This window comes from Notolepis coatsorum, assembly GCF_963971535.1.
Source record: "Notolepis coatsorum genome assembly, chromosome: 8".
NCBI lineage: Eukaryota > Metazoa > Chordata > Actinopteri > Aulopiformes > Paralepididae > Notolepis > Notolepis coatsorum.
In genome coordinates this window covers 95,692,879-95,717,878 of record NC_140172.1, presented here as the reverse complement: position 1 = coordinate 95,717,878, position 25,000 = coordinate 95,692,879, and the positions used below count along the sequence as shown (strand labels likewise).

Here is a 25,000-nt window from a genome sequence, read left to right as displayed (position 1 = left end):
AGCCCGAGGGGGGACCTGTCCAGCCAACGTGTAGCAAAGGGCAACGCCCTCGCACAACCAATGTGACAGGTGCTGCTTGGACAGCGCCTCACCCGCGCGAGGGCTACCGTAACAAACAAACAGTTGAACGGAAGCCCTGAGATCCCGAATCCGACTGAGGTAAACCCCCAGTGCATGGACAGGACACAACAGGTGAAGGCCTGCCTCCAATTCACTAGCGTGAGAAGGCGGACGAACGCCTGAACCACAATATCCCTGGAGCGAAAAGAGCTCCGGATATTCTTTGGCACGAAGACTGGATTAGGCCTCAGAGTCGCTATCAGCCGAATAGACAGGCACTCAGGCCGCACCGAGAGAGCACACAGCTCACCCACACGCTTAGCGGAGGTGATGGCCAAAAGGAACATGGTCTTAAGACAGCCGATCCAATGGCGCCTGCTCAAGAGGCTCAAACGGGACCTCCGACAACCGGCCCAGGACCAGTTGGAGGTCCCACTCGGAGACAGAGAACGTTCCACAGGCTTGAGACACCGAGCGCCAAGCAGGAACGTTTGACGAGAGGGTGGCTGAACAATGTTCTGCCCCCACACTCGACCATACGCCACTTCCCGACACGTCCCCCCCATCCCATGAGGGAGGCGTCGGTGAAGACCGTGACGTGTGACAGCCTGCTGCCCATGGGGACCCTGCTGGTGAGGGCATCAGGCCCTTCCCAGAGGACGAGGTCCCCCAGTACTGACATGGGAACCTTCAGCCGCTTCCACATGTCTCTCACCGGGTCCATTTCCATACTGGAAAAAACCACCTCTGTAGCCTCCTCACGAAGAGGAGGCCAAGAGGGACCACAGCAGCAGGCGCATCACGGACAGCGCCGTAAACGTCCTAGGACGGAACCTCCCTAGCGCGCCGAGAACCACCCACTCACCGCCGCTCTGAGAGGGATGCCCATATAGACCTCGAACTTAGAAATAAGCCCAAGCAAGTACTCCACCCGTTGACTGGGAAGAGGAGCACTCCACTTCCAGTCTACAGCAAAACCCAGGCTGGTGAGGAATTCCACCACCTGCCTGGTATGAGACCTGGCGACCTTCCCTGACCGGCCGAGGACCAGAACGTCGTCCAGGGTAGAATTAAATTCGTAACCCCCGACGACGCAGAGGCCCCAGCGTGGTCTCCACGCACTTGGTGAAGATGCGGGGAGCCAGAGAATAGCCGAACGGCAGCCTCTGGTACCCGTACGCTAAGCCCTGCAAAGGAAGCGTAGGTATGCCCTAGGATGGAAGATCGGGATGTGAATACGCATCCTACAGGTCTATGGAGGTGAACCAGTCCCCCCACCTGACAGAGCCTAACAGGTGGGAGACGGTCAACATTCTGAACCTTCCATGGGACAGGTCCAGTATGGGTCTGACCCCCCCCCCCCCATTTCTCGGGCACCATAGAATACTGCGAGGAAACGCCACTCACCGAACGCCTCTCACGGGACCACGACGACGGCCTGCTTCGCCAACAGAGATTGGATCTCGTTGGCCAGAGCTGTCACTGCTGCGGACCCTGACAAAAAAGGGTCTGTACCAAACCCAAAAATTGAGGGTGGGGTTGTGCAAAACTGCAACACAAGCCCCCGCCTCAACGTTCTCCCCATCCACCTCGACATATGGCACTGCTGTAGCCATACGTGATGATAATCCCAAAGCGCACCCGCCTCCAACTGGCGCTGGTCCGCCAGGAACTGTAGATAGGAGGCCCAGTCCCACCCGCTGTGCGTTGCCAACCCTGGACTCACCAACCGCGCGAGCAGGGCGTCTCGCGGAACCGGGATATCGCACCCTGACACTACCAACGAGGCAATCGCACCTAAGGGGGGACCCCGACAGAAAGGGCCGGTCTGATACGGGGAGAGCGGCCATCACACTTGGTGACATAAGCTCCCCCACTGAACATCTTCCCGGCATGGACTGCTGAGGATAGCCTGCTCTGCAGCTGGACATGCAAGGCGTGTGGTCCCCACACTGCCCGATAGGGTGGGTTCCTACACACCGTAGTCCTGCAGTGATATTACTACCACCCAAACCACGCATGCCTGACTCACCACCACCGGTCTTCCGGTCGGAGGAGGCACTAACGTGATACCCGGCCTGGCGAGGGCGGGGCTGGGGGAACTCATGCTGCGACCTCCTGGGCCTAGAGTTCCCCCGCTGACAACCTTTTCCGTCGACAGACACAACACCAGGCTCACCAAACACAGACGCAGAACGTGTAGCGTGGGAGCCGCTTGACAGCACAGCATTCTCACAGGCAGACCCAGGCCTAGCTAGCAACTGGGTGTCAGCCCCTGTCCCCATGAGAAGCGAAACGTGGGGCCGCTTGCGCTTCACTGAAGGCACGCGGCCCGCAGCCAAAGGGAACAAATCAGAGCCCGTATCCCGTTGGTGTTTGGGGGGGGGGGTGACCGGAGAACGTGCTAGACACAGCTAGACGGCAACGGTTTTTTAGGGCGTGCTCATCTAATGTAGCCGATCCCTCGGCCGCCAAGGCTGTCGGCCTTGTGATCACCTGTTGTCTTTGTGCCCAGGGTACCTCAGGCGGGGGAAACATGGCCGCTGGTCGGGGGCCTCGCCGCAGCCGCTGGCGAGGCTGCGCCCTCACCTCTGGCTGCGCGGTGTGAGGCGGTGTGGGGCCTAGGTCAAATACCCCCCTCGCTCCTGCGGAAAGACCAAAAAGTCCCTCTGCGGAGAGGGGAGCCCTGAGGAGGGGAAGCCTTCTCTCCTCCTCAAGGGGAGACTGCTCCAACCAAAGATGTCTGTGAACAAACGTTGACAGCATCCTAGCCCTCCCTGCGGTTATAGCTTGTGGCTAGGTCAAAAGCTGAATAACCTCAAAACCTTGCACGATGTTTTGATGTCGGCTGGTCCTAAGGCCCCACCACCCGACACCATTTTTGACAGAAAAAACAGCAAATTGAACAATGTTGCCAGTCGCTGCTAATTCTATACTGCGGCGGTATAGGCTTACCAGCCCACCAGCCACCTGCCGGGCCGACTCGCCTCATGGCGTCGGCCGGGCGGGACACCGTTCCACCATGTCAGAGGCAAAGGACTGATGCCACCTGCTTCACTAAGCACGGAACACCAGTGGTGGCTGCAGACCAAAGTCTACTACTAGTGAAGCACTGCCTCACTAGTAGGCATCTAGCAACCCCCACTGTGGTGTGCACCCATGAAAGGATAATGAATAAATGAACGAAAACTCTATTAACATATTGCAGAATGGGCTAGCCCATAAACACAATTGTTAAGGGGATGCAGATCAGAGAAAAAAACGCCAGTCCCGTCCACACCAGGGACCCCCATTTTCAATTAATAGATTCACAAAAAACACACCTGCCCTGAGCCTCAGCCCATCCACCCATGTAAAAGGTAAACAAGCCCCCGTTAAAACCCCCAACATTAGACACCGATTGACCGTCAGCATGAATGGTTAAGAGACCTTTTAGTAAGACAGCCCTCAGCGGGGAACAAAGGAACGGCGTCCCAGCATTGTAGCATTAGCATTAGCCGCGCGCTCTAGGATAGTTGGAAAAACACCCAAAAAAGAGTCATGACGACCATGTTTTCCCAAATATCCTGCCCCTCGCGCCAATACATCACCGGTTGTCTCACGGGGCAACGAGCAGTATTACTCATGCTAGTATCAATGCCTGACAGTGCAGGCCTTACCTGTGCACGACTTAGCTCGACTGCTAACCGTCGCGCGACGTCCCTCAGTCCGCTGTCACGAGACGAGGAAAACCCAGGACAGGCCCGTTGCGCTGTTTAGGATGTGCCGAGAAGATTCCAGGGGCTGGTGAACTTCTGGCGAATACCCAACATTGTGTAAATTCTCCCTGCGTTTCATAACAGCTAGTTCACGGAGTGCACTGCTACTTCCGTGTTGGAAACAAAAAGAGGAAGGTGGAGTGTGACCATGTCCAGCGTCATATAGTGGGACGCAGGGGCGTGTCCTGGTCACGTGCATGTGAGTGCATTTGTTTGTTTCGTGAGCACATTAAGTGCTAGGAGATAAGAGTTATCTCATGGGGTTCCGGTTCCGGGTCGGAAGGCTGTGAACGTTTCTGAGCCACGCTGCCGCTCCCGAACTTTTATTTTACTTTAAAAAGCCTTTTCTTTTTATTTTCAAGATGATTGAACCACTAATATACAACATCCATATCTAAGACTGTACTATTCGACCCAAAAAGGGAAAAAAATAACGAGCGTGATGACTGCACGAGTCTTGAGAAGCGAGGCCGCCCCTGTGGATGGGGCTACCATGGCTAAGCTAATGGAGGAGCTCAAACAGGCCTTCACCACGGAGTTCAGAACGTTTGCTGCCTCGCTCGAGTCTAGACTCGACGGCTTCCAGCAGGAGATCGCAGACCATTCCCAACGCTTGACCTCCGTGGAGGACGGCATGGATAGGTGGTCGGATAGGATGGCGGAGCTAGAAGTAAGATGCACAGCTCAGGATATAGTCATCGACAAGCTAAGAAACAAGCTAATTGATGTTGAGTCACGTAATCGGCGTTCTAACATACGCATCCTGGGCCTGGACGAATCCCTGCACAGCAACCGTCCCAGTGTCTTTTTCGCGGAGGTCCTGGTGGAAATCATGGGGAAAGATGTCCTCGCTAAACCACCGGAGCTTGACCGTTGCCACAGGACGCTAACACCCAGACCAGCACCAGGCTCCAGGCCTAGGGCCGTAATTGCCCGCTTACATCACTACAAGATCAAAGAGACTATTATCCTGGAAGCTCGCAAGAGGAGAGGGAATCTGACATACAGAGGGAAACCGGTCGCTATTTTCGAAGACTATCCCCCCGAGGTGGTCGAGCAACGATCACAATACCGTGATGTCATGGGGCCCCTGTACAAGCGCGGATTTAAACCATCGCTCCAGTTCCCTGCGAGGCTAATCATCCGAACCAAGGAGGGCAGGCTGCATCTACCGTCGCCCAAGGACGCCGTGGACTTCCTGAGGACCCGACCCAGAGGGACCTCGACACCGGTTTCGCCAGGGCGAGACGCAGACCCGACACCGGCTTCACCAGGGCGAGACGCGGGCATGACGCTGGCCCCACCGGGGCGAGACGCGGACCCGACACCGGCTTCACCAGGGCGAGACGTGGGCCTGATGCTGGCTCCACCGGGGCGAGACGCGGACCCGACACCAGCTTCACCGGGGCGAGATGCGGACCCGACGCTGGCTCCACCGGAGCCGAACGCGGACCCGACACCGGCCTCATCAGATCCTGACGTGGTAGTAGCGATGGACCGCTAGCATACTGCTACGGTTATCACACAGAAAGGGGTCGCATTTGGTATCTTATTACATATGTGAGTATGGATGACTACTTGACATTAGGTCTCGCCTGGAAAGTTATCTTTTTATTTTTCTCTCGCTATCTGACATAAGGGGAGGAGGGGGACAAGTATGTTGTATATGACTGTTGTACTGATGCACGACCATAGCCACGAGCTGGGTTGCTAACTGTTAACGTTTCGGAAGGAGCGGGACCTATTCTATTCCGTTTCGGATATTTCTGCCACGCTTATGACTTTTACGCGATATACCAGCTCCCGGCCATGTTTTTGATCATTGCCACCGGGATGCATTTACTGTTGTTTACACGTCGAGCGAGAGGGGGTCTCGTGACTGCACCACCTGCTTGACTCTCAACCGGTCCATGCAACCCGCATGGCTCCCATTAATGTTTGCTGCTGACAATGTGCTCGCGGGAGCGGCGGGCGGCCCCCGGCACAGCGCCCTCCTCTGGTAGGGAGGCATAACTGTGTGGGGTCGAACCAGCGTCAGGGGAGATAACAGTCTCGCGGACAGGGTATCGCCCCCTCCCGGCCTGGTGGTGGTACTGCGCGCCTGTTTTGTCGCAGCATGCCTGGCGGATACACCCCCCCCCCCCCCTTTTACCGACAGTTCTGGGTTCCAGCCGTTGACCTTACTATTGGCTTATGGTTCAATTTGATTTTTTCTTGTTTGCTTTACACTCTGAGGCACTTTTGTATACAGGGAAATGTGGCAGTTGGCCACGGAGATGGTTCTACGAGTGGTAGGTTTGAAGTCTCTGGAAATGTTGGTGAGTCCCTGTGATGTTGGGGAAAGACCCACCGGTCCCACACATTTATATGTTTTTTATGTCATTATTATGTGTTTTATGTATGGCTCGAAATACGTGTGCATAGTGTTTAGGTTAAGTGAATTCTACATGCCCACAGGCTTTCCCAGGTCTGCCCCACCTACACGCCCTTCAATGTTCTATGGCTACGGCTAACTCTGAGAGCTTTAAGCTCTGCTCCTGGAATGTTCGAGGCCTGCAGAGGTTGGCTAAGAGGAAGGCGATTCTGACCTTTTTAAGGAGGGAAAATGTGTCGATTGCTTTTTTACAAGAAACTCATATGGGGCCCAACGACACTGCTAAACTCCAAAAGAGCTGGGTAGGACAGGTCTTTGCTACAAACTATTCTACGTTTAGTAGGGGCGTGGCCATATTGATCAATAAAAATCTCCCCTTTAGACTTATAACTTCCTCTGTGGATAGCCAAGGTCGCTATGTGATTATTAAAGGGGTTCTTAAGGGTAAATAAATGACATTTATGACTGTATACTGTCCCCCAGGCTATTCCCCTGACTTTCTATCCAAGATATTTGCTGAATTTAATGGCCTGGCCTCTGAGAACGCCTTTGTGGGCGGAGACTTTAATTGTCACCTCATACCGTCTCTTGACAAACTCCCACCCAGTCTGGCTCCCCCCTCTAGGCAAGCAAAGATGCTCACCTCCCTATGCGAAGACACTGGATACTCAGATGTCTGAGAACCCTTTGCCCATCAGAACTGAAGTTCACCTTTTTTAGCGGCCCACACAAGAGCAACAGTAGAATAGACTATTTCTTCATCCCTTCCTCTAAGCTCTTTCTAGTATCGTCCTGCACAATCGGAAGCATCGTTCTATCGGATCACGCCCCTATATATCTGGTCTACTCCCTGTCAGAAGAGAGAGCGCTGTCGAGGCGTTGGCGCCTCAACCCATACCTCCTCAAAGATGATATATTTGTCTCCTATTTCGAATCGGAATTTAAAATTTTCTACTCAATTAACTTTCGCTCTACGGATAACCCGTCTCTACTCTGGGAAACATCTAAGGTCTTTTCTCGTGGACTGATTATATCTTATGTATCATCCAAGAAGCGCAAGAAAAATGAACAATGTAAACTTCTTGAATCCAAACTAGCCGACCTTGAAAATCAGCATGTTTCAAACCCAGCCCCGGCTGTGCTTACGGAGCTTACGGCCACCAAAGCGGCGCTAAACACTCTTCTGATCCAGGACGCCGAATATTCTCTTAAATTTGCCAAACAGAGAATGTACGAACACGGTGACAAGCCGGGTAGGTGCCTGGCTAACTTGGCGAAAAAAAGGGCTGACACCCAAGTAATAGCCTCAATCTCCGACTCCAACGGGGTCAGGTCCTTTGACACCAAAACTATTAACAAAGAGTTTGCCTCTTTCTATGCCCAACTCTATAGGACCGAGCGACCCGATGGTGCTCTCGCTGACATGCAGGCCTTCTTCGCTGAGTTACACCTCCCTAAGGTATCGAAAGATCAGAACTTGCTCCTTAACGCCCCAATTACGAAGGAAGAAGCTCTGGGCGCCCTTAAGGCTATGCCATCTGGTAAGGCTCCGGGCCCGGACGGTTTCGGATGCGAGTTTTATAAAGAGTTCGGTCATATTCTATTAGATCCCCTGCTGGCAATGCTTAATCACTCCGCTGAGGTGGGGATACTGCCCCAGTCTCTACGGGAGGCTAATATCTGCCTTCTCCTTAAGAAGGGTAAATGCCCTGAGGAGTGCGCCTCCTATAGGCCTATAGCCCTACTCAACTCGGACCAAAAGTTGCTTTCCAAGATCCTGTCCATGCGCCTGGAAAAAGTACTCCCTTTTATTATTAATGAAGATCAGACCGGTTTTATTAAGGGTAGGAACTCTACCGACAACATGAGACGGCTCCTCAATATCATCCAAATGACTCGTGAGACAGACCACCCCGCGGTGGTTCTGTCTCTCGACGCGGAGAAGGCGTTTGACCGTGTAGAATGGCCGTACCTATTTTTAACCCTCGCTGAATTTGGCTTAGGTGACACCTTTATTGACTGGGTCAAGGTTCTTTACAACTCGCGGATGTCGGCGGTCCTGACTAATGGACTTAGGTCTAGCAACTTTCCTCTGCAGCGGGGGAACCCTCAGGGGGACCCTCTTAGCCCTTTACTATTCGACATGGCCATAGAACCACTCGCACAGGCCGTAAGGCAGTCAGCTGAGATCTCAGGTATTAGAGTGGGCGGGAGGGAGCACAAAATCACTCTTTACGCGGACGACGTGCTGATCTTCGTGTCTAAACCTGACTCTTCAATTCCATGTCTAACCCGCATGATTTCCACATTTGGAACCTTCTCGGGGTACAAAATAAACTTTTCCAAATCCGAAGCAATGCCACTTGGGACACTCAAATCTGTCCCGATACTGCCCGAGCCCTTCCCATTTCGCTGGTCGCCCTCCGGCTTCGTTTACCTAGGAGTATTTGTGACACCCACCTATGATACATTGTTTAAGGCCAATTTTCCCTCTCTTTTAGACACCATAAGGGCAGACTTGGTTAGATGGGCCCCCTTACCGATCTCCTGGCTGGGTAGGATTGCCCTCGTCAAGATGAACGTACTCCCCAGACTGTTGTACCCTCTCCAAATGATCCCAGTGCTGCTGACAAACAAGGTTATCAAGGTGCTGGAAGGCTGGCTAAGCTCATTCATTTGGAATGGGAAGAAACCGCGTCTGAAAATGGCCAAATTACAGATGGATAGTGAAGATGGGGGTCTAGACCTACCTAATATTAGACACTACCAGCTGGCGGCACACCTTAGGGTGCTGGTCGGCTGGTTCAGATCAGACCCACTGTCAATATGGCTGGACGTTGAATCCTCGCAATCTAAGTCCCCCCTGTGGAACCTACTATTTATCAAAGACTTTAGGTCTGTGAGGAAGGTGTGCTCCAACCCCATCACATTATGTTCCGTCAAGGCCTGGAAGACTGTCCGTAAGGTGGAGGGCCGAGCCAAGCTGACCTCTCCTCTTACCCCGATTGTAGACAATCCCGACTTTAAGCCAAACCAAATCGGCGGCGCCTTCAAGACCTGGTATAAGCAGGGCATAACCGATCTTGGCCACCTGTTTGATGGCCGGACCCTAATGTCATTTACACAGCTGCAGCAGCGATATGGTCTATTGAAAGCGGAATTTTTTAGGTACCTACAAATTAGGCAGTTTATCACCAAGGACACCTCACTTTTAACTGACATCTCCACCTCGCAGGTGGAGAAGGCCCTCTCCTTACAGATCCCCAAAAAACAAATATCTATCTTCTATAGTACTCTGAACCTTAATTCATCTTTATCTTCCTATGTTACTAAACAGTCCTGGGAAGAGGATTTGGACATAGAAATCACAGATGCAGACTGGCAGGATACGTGGACCTACGTAAAAAAATCTCGGTTTGTAACCGCACCAAGGCCATCCAAATTAGAATATTGCATCGCATCCATATTACCCCCGCCCGTAAAAGTAAAATGGATCCCAATACGTCCCCACTTTGCTTTAAATGCAAGATAGAGATTGGAAATCACGTCCACTGTTTTTGGACCTGTGTAAAACTACAGAGCTACTGGTACGACGTTGTAGAAGTACTGTCTGACATATTTCACACCCCCATCGAGCTGGATCCCCTCTGCCTTTTGCTGGGCCTCCCAGATATTCATGTTACCAATTCCAAACATAAGAGACTGTTCAATTTGTTGACATTTGCTGCTAGAAAGAACATCCTGTTGTTTTGGATCAAGGACGAGGTCCCGTCAATAAGGTCATGGCACAATATCATAATGAAATGTATCCCCTGTGAATATATTACGTGTATGCTGCATTCCAAGTTGGACACTTTTTATGAGATCTGGGACCCCTATCTGTCACATATTGGGCCTGTTCAATTTGTTGACATTTGCTGCTAGAAAGAACATCCTGTTGTTTTGGATCAAGGACGAGGTCCCGTCAATAAGGTCATGGCACAATATCATAATGAAATGTATCCCCTGTGAATATATTACGTGTATGCTGCATTCCAAGTTGGACACTTTTTATGAGATCTGGGACCCCTATCTGTCACATATTGGGCCTGCACTATCCACCACTGTACTCGCCGGATTTCCCCATTACCAGTAACCTCCCACTGCTGCCTTGTTTTGTCTGACGGTACTGGCATTGTAAATACTGTACATGTCCTATTGACTACGGTGGTACTATACATGTTCTCTTGACTGCGGTAATACTGTACATGTTCTCTTGACTACGGTAGTGCTGTTCGTGTACCCTTGACTACAGTAATACTGTACATGCCCACTTGACTACATTGATACTGTACATGTCCTCTTGGCTACAGTAGTGCGGTGCATGTTCTCTTGACTACAGTAATGCTGTACATATACCTTTGACTACAGTAATGCGGTACATGCCCACTTGACTACAGTGATACTGTACATGCCCTCTTGACTATAATAATACTGTACATGCCCACTTGACTACATTGATACTGTACATGCCCCCTGGGCTACAGTAGTGCGGTACATGTTCTCTTGACTACAGTAATGCTGTACATATACCTTTGACTACAGTAATGCGGTACATGCCCACTTGACTACAGTGATACTGTACATGCCCTCTTGACGGTAATAATACTGTACATGCTCACTTGACTACATTGATACTGTACGTGTCCCCTTGGCTGCGGTAGTACTGTACATGCACTCTGGGCTACTAGGGAATACACGGTCATACACACACATTCACAACACACATATATGCATGTACACATAAAACGTATACATAGGTAAAGCGCACGCACATATGGGTAGGTAGGACACACATATATATAGCACACGAGATAAGGCGCACACGTGAAAGCCACACTTATTTTATTTTATTTTTATTTAATTTATTTTATTTTCTATTGTCATTTCCTTATTTATTTTCATTGTCTTTTTTCTTTTCTGTTTGCCTGTCTTGTAATGTTATTACTGTTGTTAGTGTCATTATTTTTGTTATTATTGACGGTATTGTATTGTGTTGTGATGTCTTGTTCTATGTTGAAAATTGAAAATAAAAACATCTATAAAAAAAAAAAAGAAAAAAAAAAAGAGTTATCTCATAATGGCGAAGAGCGAGACACGATTGCCAGTATGATAATATAACAATAAGTTATCACGTTATAACGTGATACTGATATTTTTTTCTGTTTCTGGTGTGGCAGCAATACGCTTCCGTAATACTGTATGAGATCATCTCTGATTTATTAAAACAGACATGTTTCATCCCTTCTGACAGATTTTGATGAATGCATCACGGGGGAGACGGACTGTTCTCCATGGGCTGCTTGCATCAACACCTGGGGCTCCTATAGCTGTGTCTGTCAGAATGGCTTCAGAGACACCAACCCCACCAGGCCTGGACGGACCTGTTTAGGTAGGATCTAGGAGGAGGGGTCCTGCACCCTCCATAGGGAGGTGTAGTGACTGTCTGACGTCACTTTAGTTTCCCACGCGGTCCACCCGTATAGGAATTTATCATTGGGAAAATGTATTATCGGCTATTGTAATAATTCTGCCTCATGAACATTGGCAAGCTTTCCATTTTTGCACAAAATGAGTTCCCTTCTATCACTAACATTATTGTTAAAGCATTTTTGGTTTAAATAAAGTTAGTTAAAAGGTTGTTTAATTTGTCGTTAAAAAATAACTAAATAATAACTGAATAAACGTTGTTATTTTGCTACTTTGACGATTAATTGCGAATTTGTTCATGTTGAGCTATAGATTGTGGATGAATACACACAGAAAGGTACACCATGCCAATGTTCATGCTTTATTTGTTTTAAACAAGACGATTTAGAAATGTGCCCATTGAGAATAAATGGCCATTTCAAGGAGGGTGGACCGCGCGGGAAACAACAATGACGTAACCACTACACCTCCTGGAGTGTGTAACTAGTCAAATAGACTCAACTGACCTATCTCAAACCTTGCCCTCTTTTCTTGATCCTCCAATCACAACTGTTGCTTCCCTCGGACAAACAAAGTTTGGGGACAAGGGGGTGGGGCTTGAGATACAATTAATACAGTCAATTAATACAGTAATGATCATATTATGTTCACACTGTAACCTGGGTGTCTTTTTTTCAATGGTCACCACAGCACCGATGACGACCGCGACCACATCACCAGTCAGCACTGCATCTTTCCCTCACATAGAAACCTCAACCAACATGATAGATGCAACCACAGAAGCCAACAGTTCAGATACAACCACTGTCAATGTAGCAACTACTGGAGCTGTGATGTTACCTACTACTACTGTCATGAGCGAAACTGCTGCTTTCTCAACTGTGGCCACGACTCCATCTCAAAGCCCTCCAACTACGGACGCTGTAACCATGTCACTCGCCCCCGTAGCAACCATCTCAACCATTGCTACCACTACCACCTACAACACCACTACCACAACCACAACTTCCACCACCACCGCGGCGTCCTACGCGGACTCCATCTCAGTCCAGTGCCGAGCCAGCTCCATAATAGTGACGGTGGCCAAGGACTTGTTGGTGATGGGGCACATCAGTGACGGCGCCCTCTATCTGGGCTTGCAGGAGTGCGGCATCAACGGAGGCAACGACTCCCATCACCAGCTCACCGTGGCTTGGGATGAGTGTGACACCCGCCTACATTTTGTAAGTTGTGTTCGAGAATAGAGCAGAACCATAAACAAGGTTTATATGTGTAACGGATGGTACCACGAGGCACTGTCATGATGTACTTCAAATGTTGTGAAGTGACTGTGGCGGTGCTATGGGTTGAACTCACTCTCACCCTTAAAAGACACATAGACACGTTGCAAAGCAGTGAGTTCACCTCTTGGTATAGAGGTCTGTGCTGTAGCCCGCGGTGTGGCAGACCGCGGGTTCGAAACTCCCCCGGGGCATCAACGTTTAAGGTGACAATATGACAACCGTTACATTGGTGCTGTGACCCGGATACCTTGGGTGGAGTGGAGTGAGTTTAAGGGGGGTGAGTGTAACGGATGGTACCGTGAGGCGCAGTCATGATGGACTTCAGATGTTGTGAAGTGACTGTGGCGATATGACAACCATTACATATGTATGAACCTTGGCGCTTTTCTTTGTTGATGCATGTTTGGCAGTATGCCAATGACTTCGGGATTCATATTGTGTGATTGTAATTAAAGTAATAATCACAAACATTTTAAATAGATGTCTGTCTGTGTTTTTCCACTTTCTATCGCCAATTGATTCTACCTATACCCAGTTCATGAATGCTTTTTCATTTGGAAATTCCTCTGAAAATCATTTTCAAAATGGAAAGCAAGTCAATACAGTGCAAAAACACAACAGCAGTAATCGCTTATTGCCAGTAGATGTTGCCAAAGCAAACAAAAATTAGGATTTCATGAATTACCACTTTTAAAGGGCAGCGGTGGCCTACCTAAAGGTTAGAGAAGCGGGTTTGTGACCGGACGGTTACTGGTTCGATCCCCCGGACCGGCAGTAAAAATCTGGGCTGGGGAAGTGAATTAATAACTCTCTCCCATACCCTTAACACCAACCGCTGAAGTGCCCTTGAGCAAGGCACTTAACCCCCAACTGCTCCAGTGGAGTTGCTCAGTGGCCAACGGTGTCAGACTGTGTTTGTACTGGGCAGCTCCCAGGTGTGAATGGAACTGTGTGAATGTGAAGCAGGGCGTAGCTGAAAAAGAGCATCCGTGCTCAGAGAACCTACCCTGGGTAAATAAAGGTTAAACATTTTTATAATAAAAGTTGCTTATTTATTTTGCTGTACCTGTTAATGTCTGAGTGTTTTGACTTTTGTATTCCAGAACACCAGCCACTACACGGCACAGGTGACCCTGTTTAACAGCATGGAGCCACAGTCCATGCCGGACGGCACAACGATGGAGCCCACGATTCACCTGCAGGTGCCAGTCATGTGCACCTACAGGAAGAACATCCTTATATCCATGGGCTCTATGGGCCCCATGGGCTCCCAGGGGTAAGCTCCACTTAGTTACAAAAGACAACAACACCCAGCTCTCGGCATTGCTACCAGCTTGGCTGGTCGTTCATACTAACACAATTGGCAGTGTTAGGGGTGGGAAAGCTGGTGGGTGGGTCCTGGTCGTTGTAAACAGCGACTCCTACAGTTCGGTCGGGGTGCCTGCTCAGCGAGGAAAGGATCTAAGGGGGCTAGTGTGATCCTTCCACACGTTACACCCTCTCAGTGAGAGTCCGCGCTGCCAGGTGAAAAGAAGCGGTTGATTGGCTACACATGTGTCGGAGGAAGCATGTGATAGCCTCCACTCTCCCAGACCGACCGCAGGGGGTAGGTGCGCAGCGACCAGGAAGGGGATTGGGAATTGGCATAACGACTAACATTGGGATGGGAGAAAAACTGAGGAAAAAGGAGGGGGGAAAAGATCAATAAAAAAAATTAAATAAAAAAAGACAACAACAAAAAAATCTCATGGCAACCATGCCCAATCGCCTTAAAAGGAACAAGTTCAAGTTTCAAGTTTCAAGTTTCTTTATTAGTTGTCATACAGAAATACAGAATACTTTTGCATGAAATGCTTCTTTCTGTTTTGCTCCTGAGAGTGTGCTAGATCAAATAACAAGATAGTGTAAAATAGTATAATATAAGTATAAAATAGAAAGTCAAGTACGTAAACAAGTGTAAACAAAACAAAAATGTTCAATATACATATATACAGTATATGTAAAGTCTATACTTCTGTACAGTCTATACAGTCAGCTACTATACAGTCCACTATTGTGACCACCCACAAGTACAGTGTAGAATGGTGAGGTATAGCTTAGCTTGTGGTGCCACCTTGTGGTGGTGAGGTGCAATGGGGTGCATGGGATTGATGCCAATAAATATAAAGTGTGTGTTAGTGTCTAAAGTGGGTGCTACACTGTGTTGTTTATTTAAAGTGAGTGTGTGCGTGTGGATGTGTGTGTTGTGGGTGTATTTGATGTTCTGTTATTGTTCATTGTTCATTGAGCATCCTGATGGCCTGGGGATAGAAGCTCACGTCAACATTATAGGAAATGCGCATACCAGAGTCAGACAAGAAGATAGATACCAATTTCCTGCTCCTATCCGGCTGCAAGCTAGCCTAGCTTAGCACAAATTAATGGAAGCAGATATGGACCAGCCAGCCTAGCTGTTGATCCAAAAACACCTCTCCCGGAGCTTTAAGCTATAGGCTAGTGGTCCGTATCCATTTCTATCAATTTGTGCTAAGCTAGGCTATTTCGCAGCCGGATAGCTTTCTACTCGCTAATAATGTATATATGAATATTTGTTTTAAAATGTACTGTGAAGGATATAATTGTAACTTCCAATTACAAGGTACATTCACAGCTGTGTATACTGACAAACACATAGGAACGGTACTGTACTCATCTACCTCCAGATATGACATGATCAAAGACACCATCATGGGCTCAGGGACGTTCCACGTGACGGTTCAGCTGCTGAACGGGACGTCGCCGCTCCCCCAGAACTACAGCTTGTCCTCTGACGAAGACGTGGTGGTCCAGGTCATCCTCAATTCCACAGTGGAGCTGATAAAAGTGGTCATCAATAAGTGCTGGGCCACCCCCAGCAACAGCCCCACGGACGATGAGAGCCACGTCTTCCTGGATAACAGGTCTGGTGGTCAACGGTGGACAAAGTACACAAAGTGTACTTTACTGAGCAGTACTTGGTTAAAGTAGAAATACCCTGATAGAATAGTATTCTACTTAAAGGAACACAAGAACATTGTGGGAAGTATGCTTACCGTCTTCTCCAGAGTCAGACAAGAAGTAGCCCTGTTGACAGAGTCACCTGGGGAGCAAAATAACTGGTCATGACAACGAGGTCCTCTTTAGCCTTAACTGGCGTGGTTTATTTCATATGTACATTTCCACCACGAGACCTGCTCTCCGTGAGAGCTAGAGAGAGAGAGAGAGACAGAGGGGGAGGGAACATTCCCTTATACCTACTACCTGACGTCAGCTGCTATAGCTGCGTCTCCTTACGCCTATAGCGCCCTCTTGTGGAACAGTTAAAGTACAGTTATATTCATATATCATATTATTACTTACATTTAACACTCCCACTTATGAATGACGTGTATACTGTACAACTTTTCCAAGAAAAAATACAGTTAAAAACATCAAAAGAACATGGCAGTCAATATTACATAACAGGCAATATTTTACACACCAAACATGACCCGTGCAAATCTTTTCAATTTCAGTTTGGAGACAGGCTTGGTCATAGCGTCTGCAACCATGTCGTCTGTAGGACAGTAAACGAGTGTCATATTTTCTTCTCTGATGACAGATCTAATGAAGTGATATTTTATATCCACATGTTTACACCGGTTCCCTGGTTGTCTTCATAAACAACAGTCTTCTTATATAAATAGGTATCCATTCCTTCGAGCAGTTGTTCTAGATAAATACATTCCTGTATTGTCAAAGCTAGAGCCATATATTCGGCTTCACAAGTTGATAGTGCCACTGTGGGCTGTTTCTTTGTTTCCCATGAAACCAGTGAGCTGTCTGTACCCATACTCACACAATACCCTGTGGTACTTCTCCTGTCTGTGGCGTCTGCCGCCCAATCTGCATCACTATAGGCTTGAAGCCCTAAGCCCTCGCTGCTCTTTCTGAAACAAAGCTGTTTATCTGCTGTGCCTTTGAGATAACGAAAAACATGTTTTGCTGTAATCCAGTGCTCTTCTGTGGGATCAGCAAAATGCTGTGATAATTTACTCACTACAAAACATAGGTCAGGGCGAGTACATGTTGTCAAATAAATGAGGCTGCCTACAGCTTCTCTGTAAATTTTTACATCGGTCAATTTCTGAGCATCCTCTTTGTAGTCTAGCTTTTGATCACATGGTGTTTCCCTAGTTCTACATTCTTGCATGTCAAAACGATTCAGGATCTTTTCCACATATCTCTTCTGGGATATTTTTACACAACTGGCAGACTGTTCGAAGTCCATGCCTAGAAAATGTTTTAACCTTTAAATGTCTTTCATTTTGAATCTGGTGGAGACAGAGCATACCTTTCACCTGCTCTAGGTTTCTAGTGTTGTCTGCTGCGATGATTAAATCATCCACCCAAATCACAATTATCACTTTTCCTGACTCTTTTGACTCCTTTGTGTAAACACAGGGGTCTACTGGGTTCTATATGAAGTGATCTTCAATTAGACATGTATGAAGCATCTTGTTCCAATTTCGCCCAGACTGTTTCAGGCCGTAAATGGATTTTTCTAGCTTACACACTAGCTTCTCTCCTTTCTTCTCGTAACCTTCAGGTTGTTCCATATATGTCTCTATCAATGGGTGCGTGCAGGTAGGCTGTCTTCACATCCATCTGGTGTAAAATCAAGTTGTCTTCAGCTGCCTTCTGCATCACTACCCATACACTGGTCAGATTGGCTGTAGGGGAGAATGTCTCACCGTAGTCTATTCCTTCCCTCTGACTGTAGCCTTTAGCTACAAACCTGGCCTAGTTGTACCTGTCGTGCCCTTCAATACCCTCCTACACCCACTTGCCTCCCACTGTCTGTCTACCCTCGGGTAACTTTGTTAGAGTAAAAGTATGATTGTCCTCCAGGGACCTCATCTCCTCATCCATCGCACTTTCCCATTTTCCTGACTCAAGGGATATCATGGCCTTTTTAAAGAGGTACACCACTCACTACTCTGTAGCAGTAATCTATGCTGGTAAGTGTACTGTCATCCTCGTCACTTTCTCTCTGGGCATAGTCTTTCAGATACTTTGGGGGTTATGTTCCCGGGAGGGATATCTCCCACTGCATGAGGCACGTGACGTCACCCTAGGGTGCTTCTCGTCATCATCCTCTGGGGGTTGTTGACCGTCTGTCTGCATGTCTGTGCTCAGTACACTATGTGGTGGTGTCTCTCTTTCCTCACACCCTACTCTGGAGTCCAGCTCTGGCTCCTGTGTCTGTGTCTCGTTCTCACATGTTGTCTTTGTGACAAACTTTACTAACCTGTGCTTTTGCACTTTCCCCTTACCGGGATAATAGACTAGAAAAGCGGGGCTGCCCTTGTCATGCCCTACAAAAAGTCCCTTTTCACACCTGGACTCAAGCTTTCCTCTGTCCTGTTGGTAAGCATAACACACTGACCCAAACTTGTGCATCCTGGCTAGATCACACCTTTTTCCTGTCAGTGCTGTATACAGGGTGGTGCCTGTGTGCTTGTTAAAACACAGATTTCTGGTGTAAGCGGTTTCTTGTACCGCATAATGCCATAGACTCTTAGATAAGTTACCATCTATTAGCTTACACCTAGCCATTTCGAAAAGAGTGCGTCCTTCCCTCTCTGCTATCCCGTTCTGGTGCGGGGAGTAAGGACAGGATGTTTCGTGTCTGATCTTGTTCCTTCTCAGCAGTGACTGGAACTCTCTATTTGTGAACTCTGTTCCGTTATCGGACCTTAAGCATTTTATGCTGCCATACGGAGCTACATCTGCAAGGAATTTTTCTGTGGCCTGGAGTGTGTCACTCTTTGCTCTGAGAAAGTAAACAAACACTGCCCCTGTACACACATCTGTGAAAGACTGCACATATTTAAAGCCACCTATGGACTCATTATTTACTGGACCTCCTAGATCTGTGTTAACTAGCTCAAGTGGTGTCTTTACCTTTTCCGTGGGACTTCTGTTCCTTGTTTGAGTGAACTTTCCCTTTATACACACATCACATTCTTTGTTAGGTCTATGCTTTTCACCGTTAATGTGCATGCCTACTGTAACCGCCTGCAGCTTCAGTATATCCTCGTAATTACAATGACCCATGATCAGGGCGGTTAGGTGGCGTAGCGGAGATTGCGCTCGTCACCAACCCCGGAGCTGTGAGCTGGATTCGCCTGTTCGAATCCAGCTCACAGCTCCGGGGTTGTCACCAGCTTGGCTGGCCGTTCACACTAATACAATTGGCAGTATTAGAGGGTGGGAGAAGCTGGCGGGGTGGGTCCGGGTCGTTGTAAACAGCGACTCCTACAGTTCGGTCGGGGCGCCTGCTAAGCGCGGATGGGACCTGAGTGGGATAGTGTGATCCTTCCACACGCTACGCCCTCTCGGAGAATATCCGCGCTGCCAGGTGAAAAGAAGCGGTTGATTGGCTGGACGTGTGTCGGAGGAAGCACGTGATAGCCTCCACTCTCCCAGATGATCTGACTGTGGGGGGTAAGTGCGCAGCGACTAGGAAGGGGGTTGGGAATTGGCATAACGACTAACATTGGGATGGGAGAAAATCGGAGGAAAATGGAGAAAAAAAAAGAAAAAAAAAACAATGACCCATGATCTCATGCCATGTCTGAATATCATGACTGACATTACACATATCATTTTCATTACATTCTGTTTGTAGATAATACATTCTCTGTTAAACCTCATACCGTCAGGCTCCACAAGAACATCGATACCTTCATTGAAGAACACTTTGGCACCGTTTGCAGTAGCAGATTTTACAGAGAATAGTTCTTGTGGGAACGAGGGTATGTAGAGGGTGTTCTTCAACGTCACTGTACACCGGCGCCCCTCACTGTCTATGAGGCATACCTGTGCGTCTCCTCTCCCCTGCGCCAACCCGAATGTGCGCTTCCCATCTGCCAGCTCCATGCTGTGTCTCTCCGGCTTGAAGGTGCTGTCAAAGTTCTTGAATTGGTTCCTGTCGTTGATAATGTGGGACGACGCACCTGTGTCCACGATCAGTCCCTTCCTTTGGACCTGCTGCTGCTGCGTTGACTGGCTGACGTATGCTGTCTGCGCCCCGAAGGTGAAGTCCTCTCTTCCCGCTGCTCTCCGGACGTCGTCTCGACTCGCCTCACGTCCACCGCTGCCACCATCTTGCACACAGCCGCCATCTTGCATATGCGCCTACCGAGCGCTCTGTTCGCGCTTCTTTCTACACACTCTGTCCGCGTGTCCCGAAGTTCCACAGAAACTACACCAAACGGTTTTTATGCACTTATTTTTTCGGTGACCCTTTTCTCCACATCACCAACACGCCATCTCCTGTCAGGGGTCTGGTCTTTTTCTTTGGCGCTGCCCGGGCCTTCATTACCCTTTCTCCCGCCTCTTCAGCGACCGGGTCTGAGTCTTCTGAGGCCTCGAAGTTGAACTGTGTGTTACCAACAGTGTGAATGGTTTATACATCTCCGGTAGTCCCCTCATAACCATCGCCACCATTAGTCCATCGCTCGGTGCTTCTCCTGCACTCTTGAGCGCCGTGATGATCTGTTCCGCCCTGATGACGTATTCAGTCACAGTCTCTGTGTTAGCTTTCTTCAGCGCGGTTAAAGTTATATACACACTGTAAACCCGCACGTTCAAAATAATCAATTAGTTTGAGTAGGGTATACTCAATATTCTATGAAAGTTCTACTAACTTGAATGTCTTGAGTTCGTGTGACGTGTTCTTATGTTTTGAGTAAATAAAACTCATAGTTTTTGATTGACTTGGAACTATTCACTTATTAAGTAAGTATAATGTAAAAGCATAACTTAAGTACAACTTAAGATAATTAAGTAGATACAGACTCTAAACCACATTATGTTTTGAGTAGATAAAACTCATAGTTTTTGATTGACTTGGAATTATTCACTTATTAAGTAAGTATAATGTAAAAGCATAACTTAAGTACAACTTAAGATAATTAAGTAGATACAGACTGTAAACCGCATTATGTTTTGAGTAAATAAAACTCATAGTTTTTTATTGACTTGGAACTATTCACTTATTAAGTAAGTATAATGTAAAAGCATAACTTAAGTACAACTTAAGATAATTAAGTAGATACAGACTGTAAACCGCATTATGTTTTGAGTAAATAAAACTCATAGTTTTTGATTGACTTGGAACTATTCACTTATTAAGTAAGTATAATGTAAAAGCATAACTTAAGTACAACTTAAGATAATTAAGTAGATACAGACTGAAAACCGCATTATGTTTTGAGTAAATAAAACTCATAGTTTTTGATTGACTTGGAATTATTCACTTATTAAGTAAGTATAATGTAAAAGCATAACTTAAGTACAACTTAAGATAATTAAGTAGATACAGACTGTAAACCGCATTATGTTTTGAGTAAATAAAACTCATAGTTTTTGATTGACTTGGAACTATTCACTTATTAAGTAAGTATAATGTAAAAGCATAACTTAAGTACAACTTAAGATAATTAAGTAGATACAGAGTGTAAACCGCATTATGTTTTGAGTAAATAAAACTCATAGTTTTTGATTGACTTGGAATTATTCACTTATTAAGTAAGTATAATGTAAAAGCATAACTTAAGTACAACTTAAGATAATTAAGTAGATACAGACTGTAAACCGCATTATGTTTTGAGTAAATAAAACTCATAGTTTTTGATTGACTTGGAACTATTCACTTATTAAGTAAGTATAATGTAAAAGCATAACTTAAGTACAACTTAAGATAATTAAGTAGATACAGACTGAAAACCGCATTATGTTTTGAGTAAATAAAACTCATAGTTTTTGATTGACTTGGAACTATTCACTTATTAAGTAAGTATAATGTAAAAGCATAACTTAAGTACAACTTAAGATAATTAAGTAGATACAGACTGAAAACCGCATTATGTTTTGAGTAAATAAAACTCATAGTTTTTGATTGACTTGGAACTATTCACTTATTAAGTAAGTATAATGTAAAAGCATAACTTAAGTATAACTTAAGATAATTAAGTAGATACAGACTGAAAACCGCATTATGTTTTGAGTAAATAAAACTCATAGTTTTTGATTGACTTGGAACTATTCACTTATTAAGTAAGTATAATGTAAAAGCATAAATTAAGTACAACTTAAGATAATTAAGTAGATACAGACTGTAAACCGCATTATGTTTTGAGTAAATAAAACTCATCGTTTTTGATTGACTTGGAACTATTCACTTATTAAGTAAGTATAATGTAAAAGCATAACTTAAGTACAACTTTATTTACAGATTGCAGAATGGGTATAGAGGTGTGATAGGTGTGATAGGTGTGATAGGTGTGAGAAGTGTGATAGGTGTGATAGGTGTGATAGGTGTGAGAGGTGTGATAGGTGTGATAGGTGTGAAAGGTGTGATAGGTGTGAGAGGTGTGATAGGTGTGAGAGGTGTGAGAGGTGTGATAGGTGTGAGAGGTGTGATAGGTGTGATAGGTGTGAGAGGTGTGAGAGGTGTGATAGGTGTGAGAGGTGTGATAGGTGTGAGAGGTGTGATAGGTGTGAGAGGTGTGATATGTGTGATAGGTGGGATCGGTGTGAGAGGTGTGATAGGTGTGAGAGGTGTGATAGGTGTGAGAGGTGTGAAAGGTGTGAGAGGTGTGAGAGGTGTGATAGGTGTGAGAGGTGTGAGAGGTGTGAGAGGTGTGATAGGTGTGAGAGGTGTGAGAGGTGTGATAGGTGTGAGAGGTGTGATAGGTGTGATAGGTGTGAGAGGTGTGATAGGTGTGAGAGGTGTGAGAGGTGTGAGAGGTGTGATAGGTGTGAGAGGTGTGATAGGTGTGATAGGTGTGATAGGTGTGAGAGGTGTGATAGGTGTGAGAGGTGTGATAGGTGTGAGAGGTGTGATATGTGTGATAGGTGGGATCGGTGTGAGAGGTGTGATAGGTGTGAGAGGTGTGATAGGTGTGAGAGGTGTGAAAGGTGTGAGAGGTGTGAGAGGTGTGATAGGTGTGAGAGGTGTGAGAGGTGTGAGAGGTGTGATAGGTGTGAGAGGTGTGAGAGGTGTGATAGGTGTGAGAGGTGTGATAGGTGTGATAGGTGTGAGAGGTGTGATAGGTGTGAGAGGTGTGATAGGTGTGAGAGGTGTGATAGGTGTGAGAGGTGTGATATGTGTGATAGGTGGGATCGGTGTGAGAGGTGTGATAGGTGTGAGAGGTGTGAAAGGTGTGAGAGGTGTGAGAGGTGAGATAGGTGTGAGAGGTGTGATAGGTGTGAGAGGTGTGAGAGGTGTGAGAGGTGTGATAGGTGTGAGAGGTGTGATAGGTGTGATAGGTGTGAGAGGTGTGAGAGGTGTGATAGGTGTGAGAGGTGTGATAGGTGTGAGAGGTGTGATAGGTGTGAGAGGTGTGATATGTGTGATAGGTGTGATAGGTGTGAGAGGTGTGATAGGTGTGAGAGGTGTGATAGGTGTGAGATGTGTGATATGTGTGATAGGTGGGATCGGTGTGAGAGGTGTGATAGGTGTGAGAGGTGTGAAAGGTGTGAGAGGTGTGATAGGTGTGAGAGGTGTGATAGGTGTGAGAGGTGTGAGGTGTGAGAGGTGTGATAGGTGTGAGAGGTGTGATAGGTGTGAGAGGTGTGAGAGGTGTGATAGGTGTGAGAGGTGTGATAGGTGTGAGAGGTGTGATAGGTGTGAGAGGTGTGAGAGGTGTGAGAGGTGTGAGAGGTGTGATAGGTGTGAGAGGTGTGAGAGGTGTGAGAGGTGTGATAGGTGTGAGAGGTGTGATAGGTGTGAGAGGTGTGATAGGTGTGATAGGTGTGAGAGGTGTGATAGGTGTGAGAGGTGTGATAGGTGTGAGAGGTGTGATAGGTGTGAGAGGTGTGATATGTGTGATAGGTGGGATCGGTGTGAGAGGTGTGATAGGTGTGAGAGGTGTGATAGGTGTGATAGGTTGGTATCTATGACCTGTGCCTGTATGCTAGCATGACACTGTTGGTATCTATGACCTGTGCCTGTATAGCATGACACTGTTGGTATCTATATGACCTGTGCCTGTATGCTAGCATGACACAGTTGACCTATGACCTGTGCCTGTATTAGCATGACACGGCTGGTATATATGGACTCCTCAGTCTCTAGTTTCATACCACTTCTTGCTAGCTTTAAATGAGAGAGAGAGAGAGAGAGAGAGAGAGAGAGAGAGAGAGAGAGAGAGAGAGAGAGAGAGAGAGAGAGAGAGAGAGAGAGAGAGAGAGAGAGAGAGAGAGAGAGAGAGAGAGAGAGAGAGATGTTAATAAAGTTATCAATCAATCAATCCGGGCCTGTGACGTCACTGTACCCATTCTGCAATCTGTTAATAAAGTTTTCAATCAATCAATCCGGGCCTGTCACAGTCACTGTACCCATGAATTCAATAAAGGAATATCTTATCTTATCTTATAAAAAATATATTTTCCACTCATTTCTATGTTTCAACATTACTGTCTGATGCAGTAACATTAGTGTGATGATGTCGGCATGAAAACATGCAACCTGCATGTTTCCCAGATAGCAAAAGACATTCATTAAATGTTGGATTTTGGTCAGATTTGTTATTTTTGGTTGAGGTTGAAAAAGCTATGTTGACCTGTGCCTGTATGCTATAGCATGACACGGATATGGACTCAAGACTGTAGCACTCAAGTTTGACACTGTTTAACAAACAATCTTACTTATACGCAGAGTTGTACCCTTCCTGCATGCTTGACAGAACTTGTAAGTCATTTTGGATAAAAGCAGCTAAATGACTAAATGTAAATGTCATGGATTTCAAAAATAGATATGAATATGAGACATTTCTTTCGTCTTTCTTTCATTCCTGATTTTTATTTTTATATTTTATTTAGGAGATACAAGATTGTTGGTTCCATATTCCAGCCCAGGTCTGTTTTCTTTCAATATTAGGCCACTGGGTGTAGAGTATTCAACTCTTTTACATTAATAGAGAGACAGAGAGAGAGACAGAGAGAGGGAGAGAGAGAGAGAGAAACAGAGAGAGAGAGACAGAGAG

At 46.9% G+C, this 25,000-nt stretch overlaps 1 protein-coding gene across 1 annotated transcript in view; it reads left to right on the top strand.

Moving 5' to 3' along the window:
- umodl1 (uromodulin-like 1) overlaps window positions 1-25,000 on the top strand; it is a gene marked incomplete at both ends in the record, with an annotated part of 91,805 nt that overhangs the window by 50,562 nt on the left and 16,243 nt on the right. The window contains 5 exons of the mRNA XM_084320478.1: window positions 4,241-5,317; window positions 11,486-11,623; window positions 12,610-12,884; window positions 14,048-14,220; window positions 15,647-15,883. Of these exons, the coding sequence (XP_084176604.1) occupies window positions 4,241-5,317; window positions 11,486-11,623; window positions 12,610-12,884; window positions 14,048-14,220; window positions 15,647-15,883 (1,900 nt within the window). The remainder of the gene's footprint in view (window positions 1-4,240; window positions 5,318-11,485; window positions 11,624-12,609; window positions 12,885-14,047; window positions 14,221-15,646; window positions 15,884-25,000) is intronic.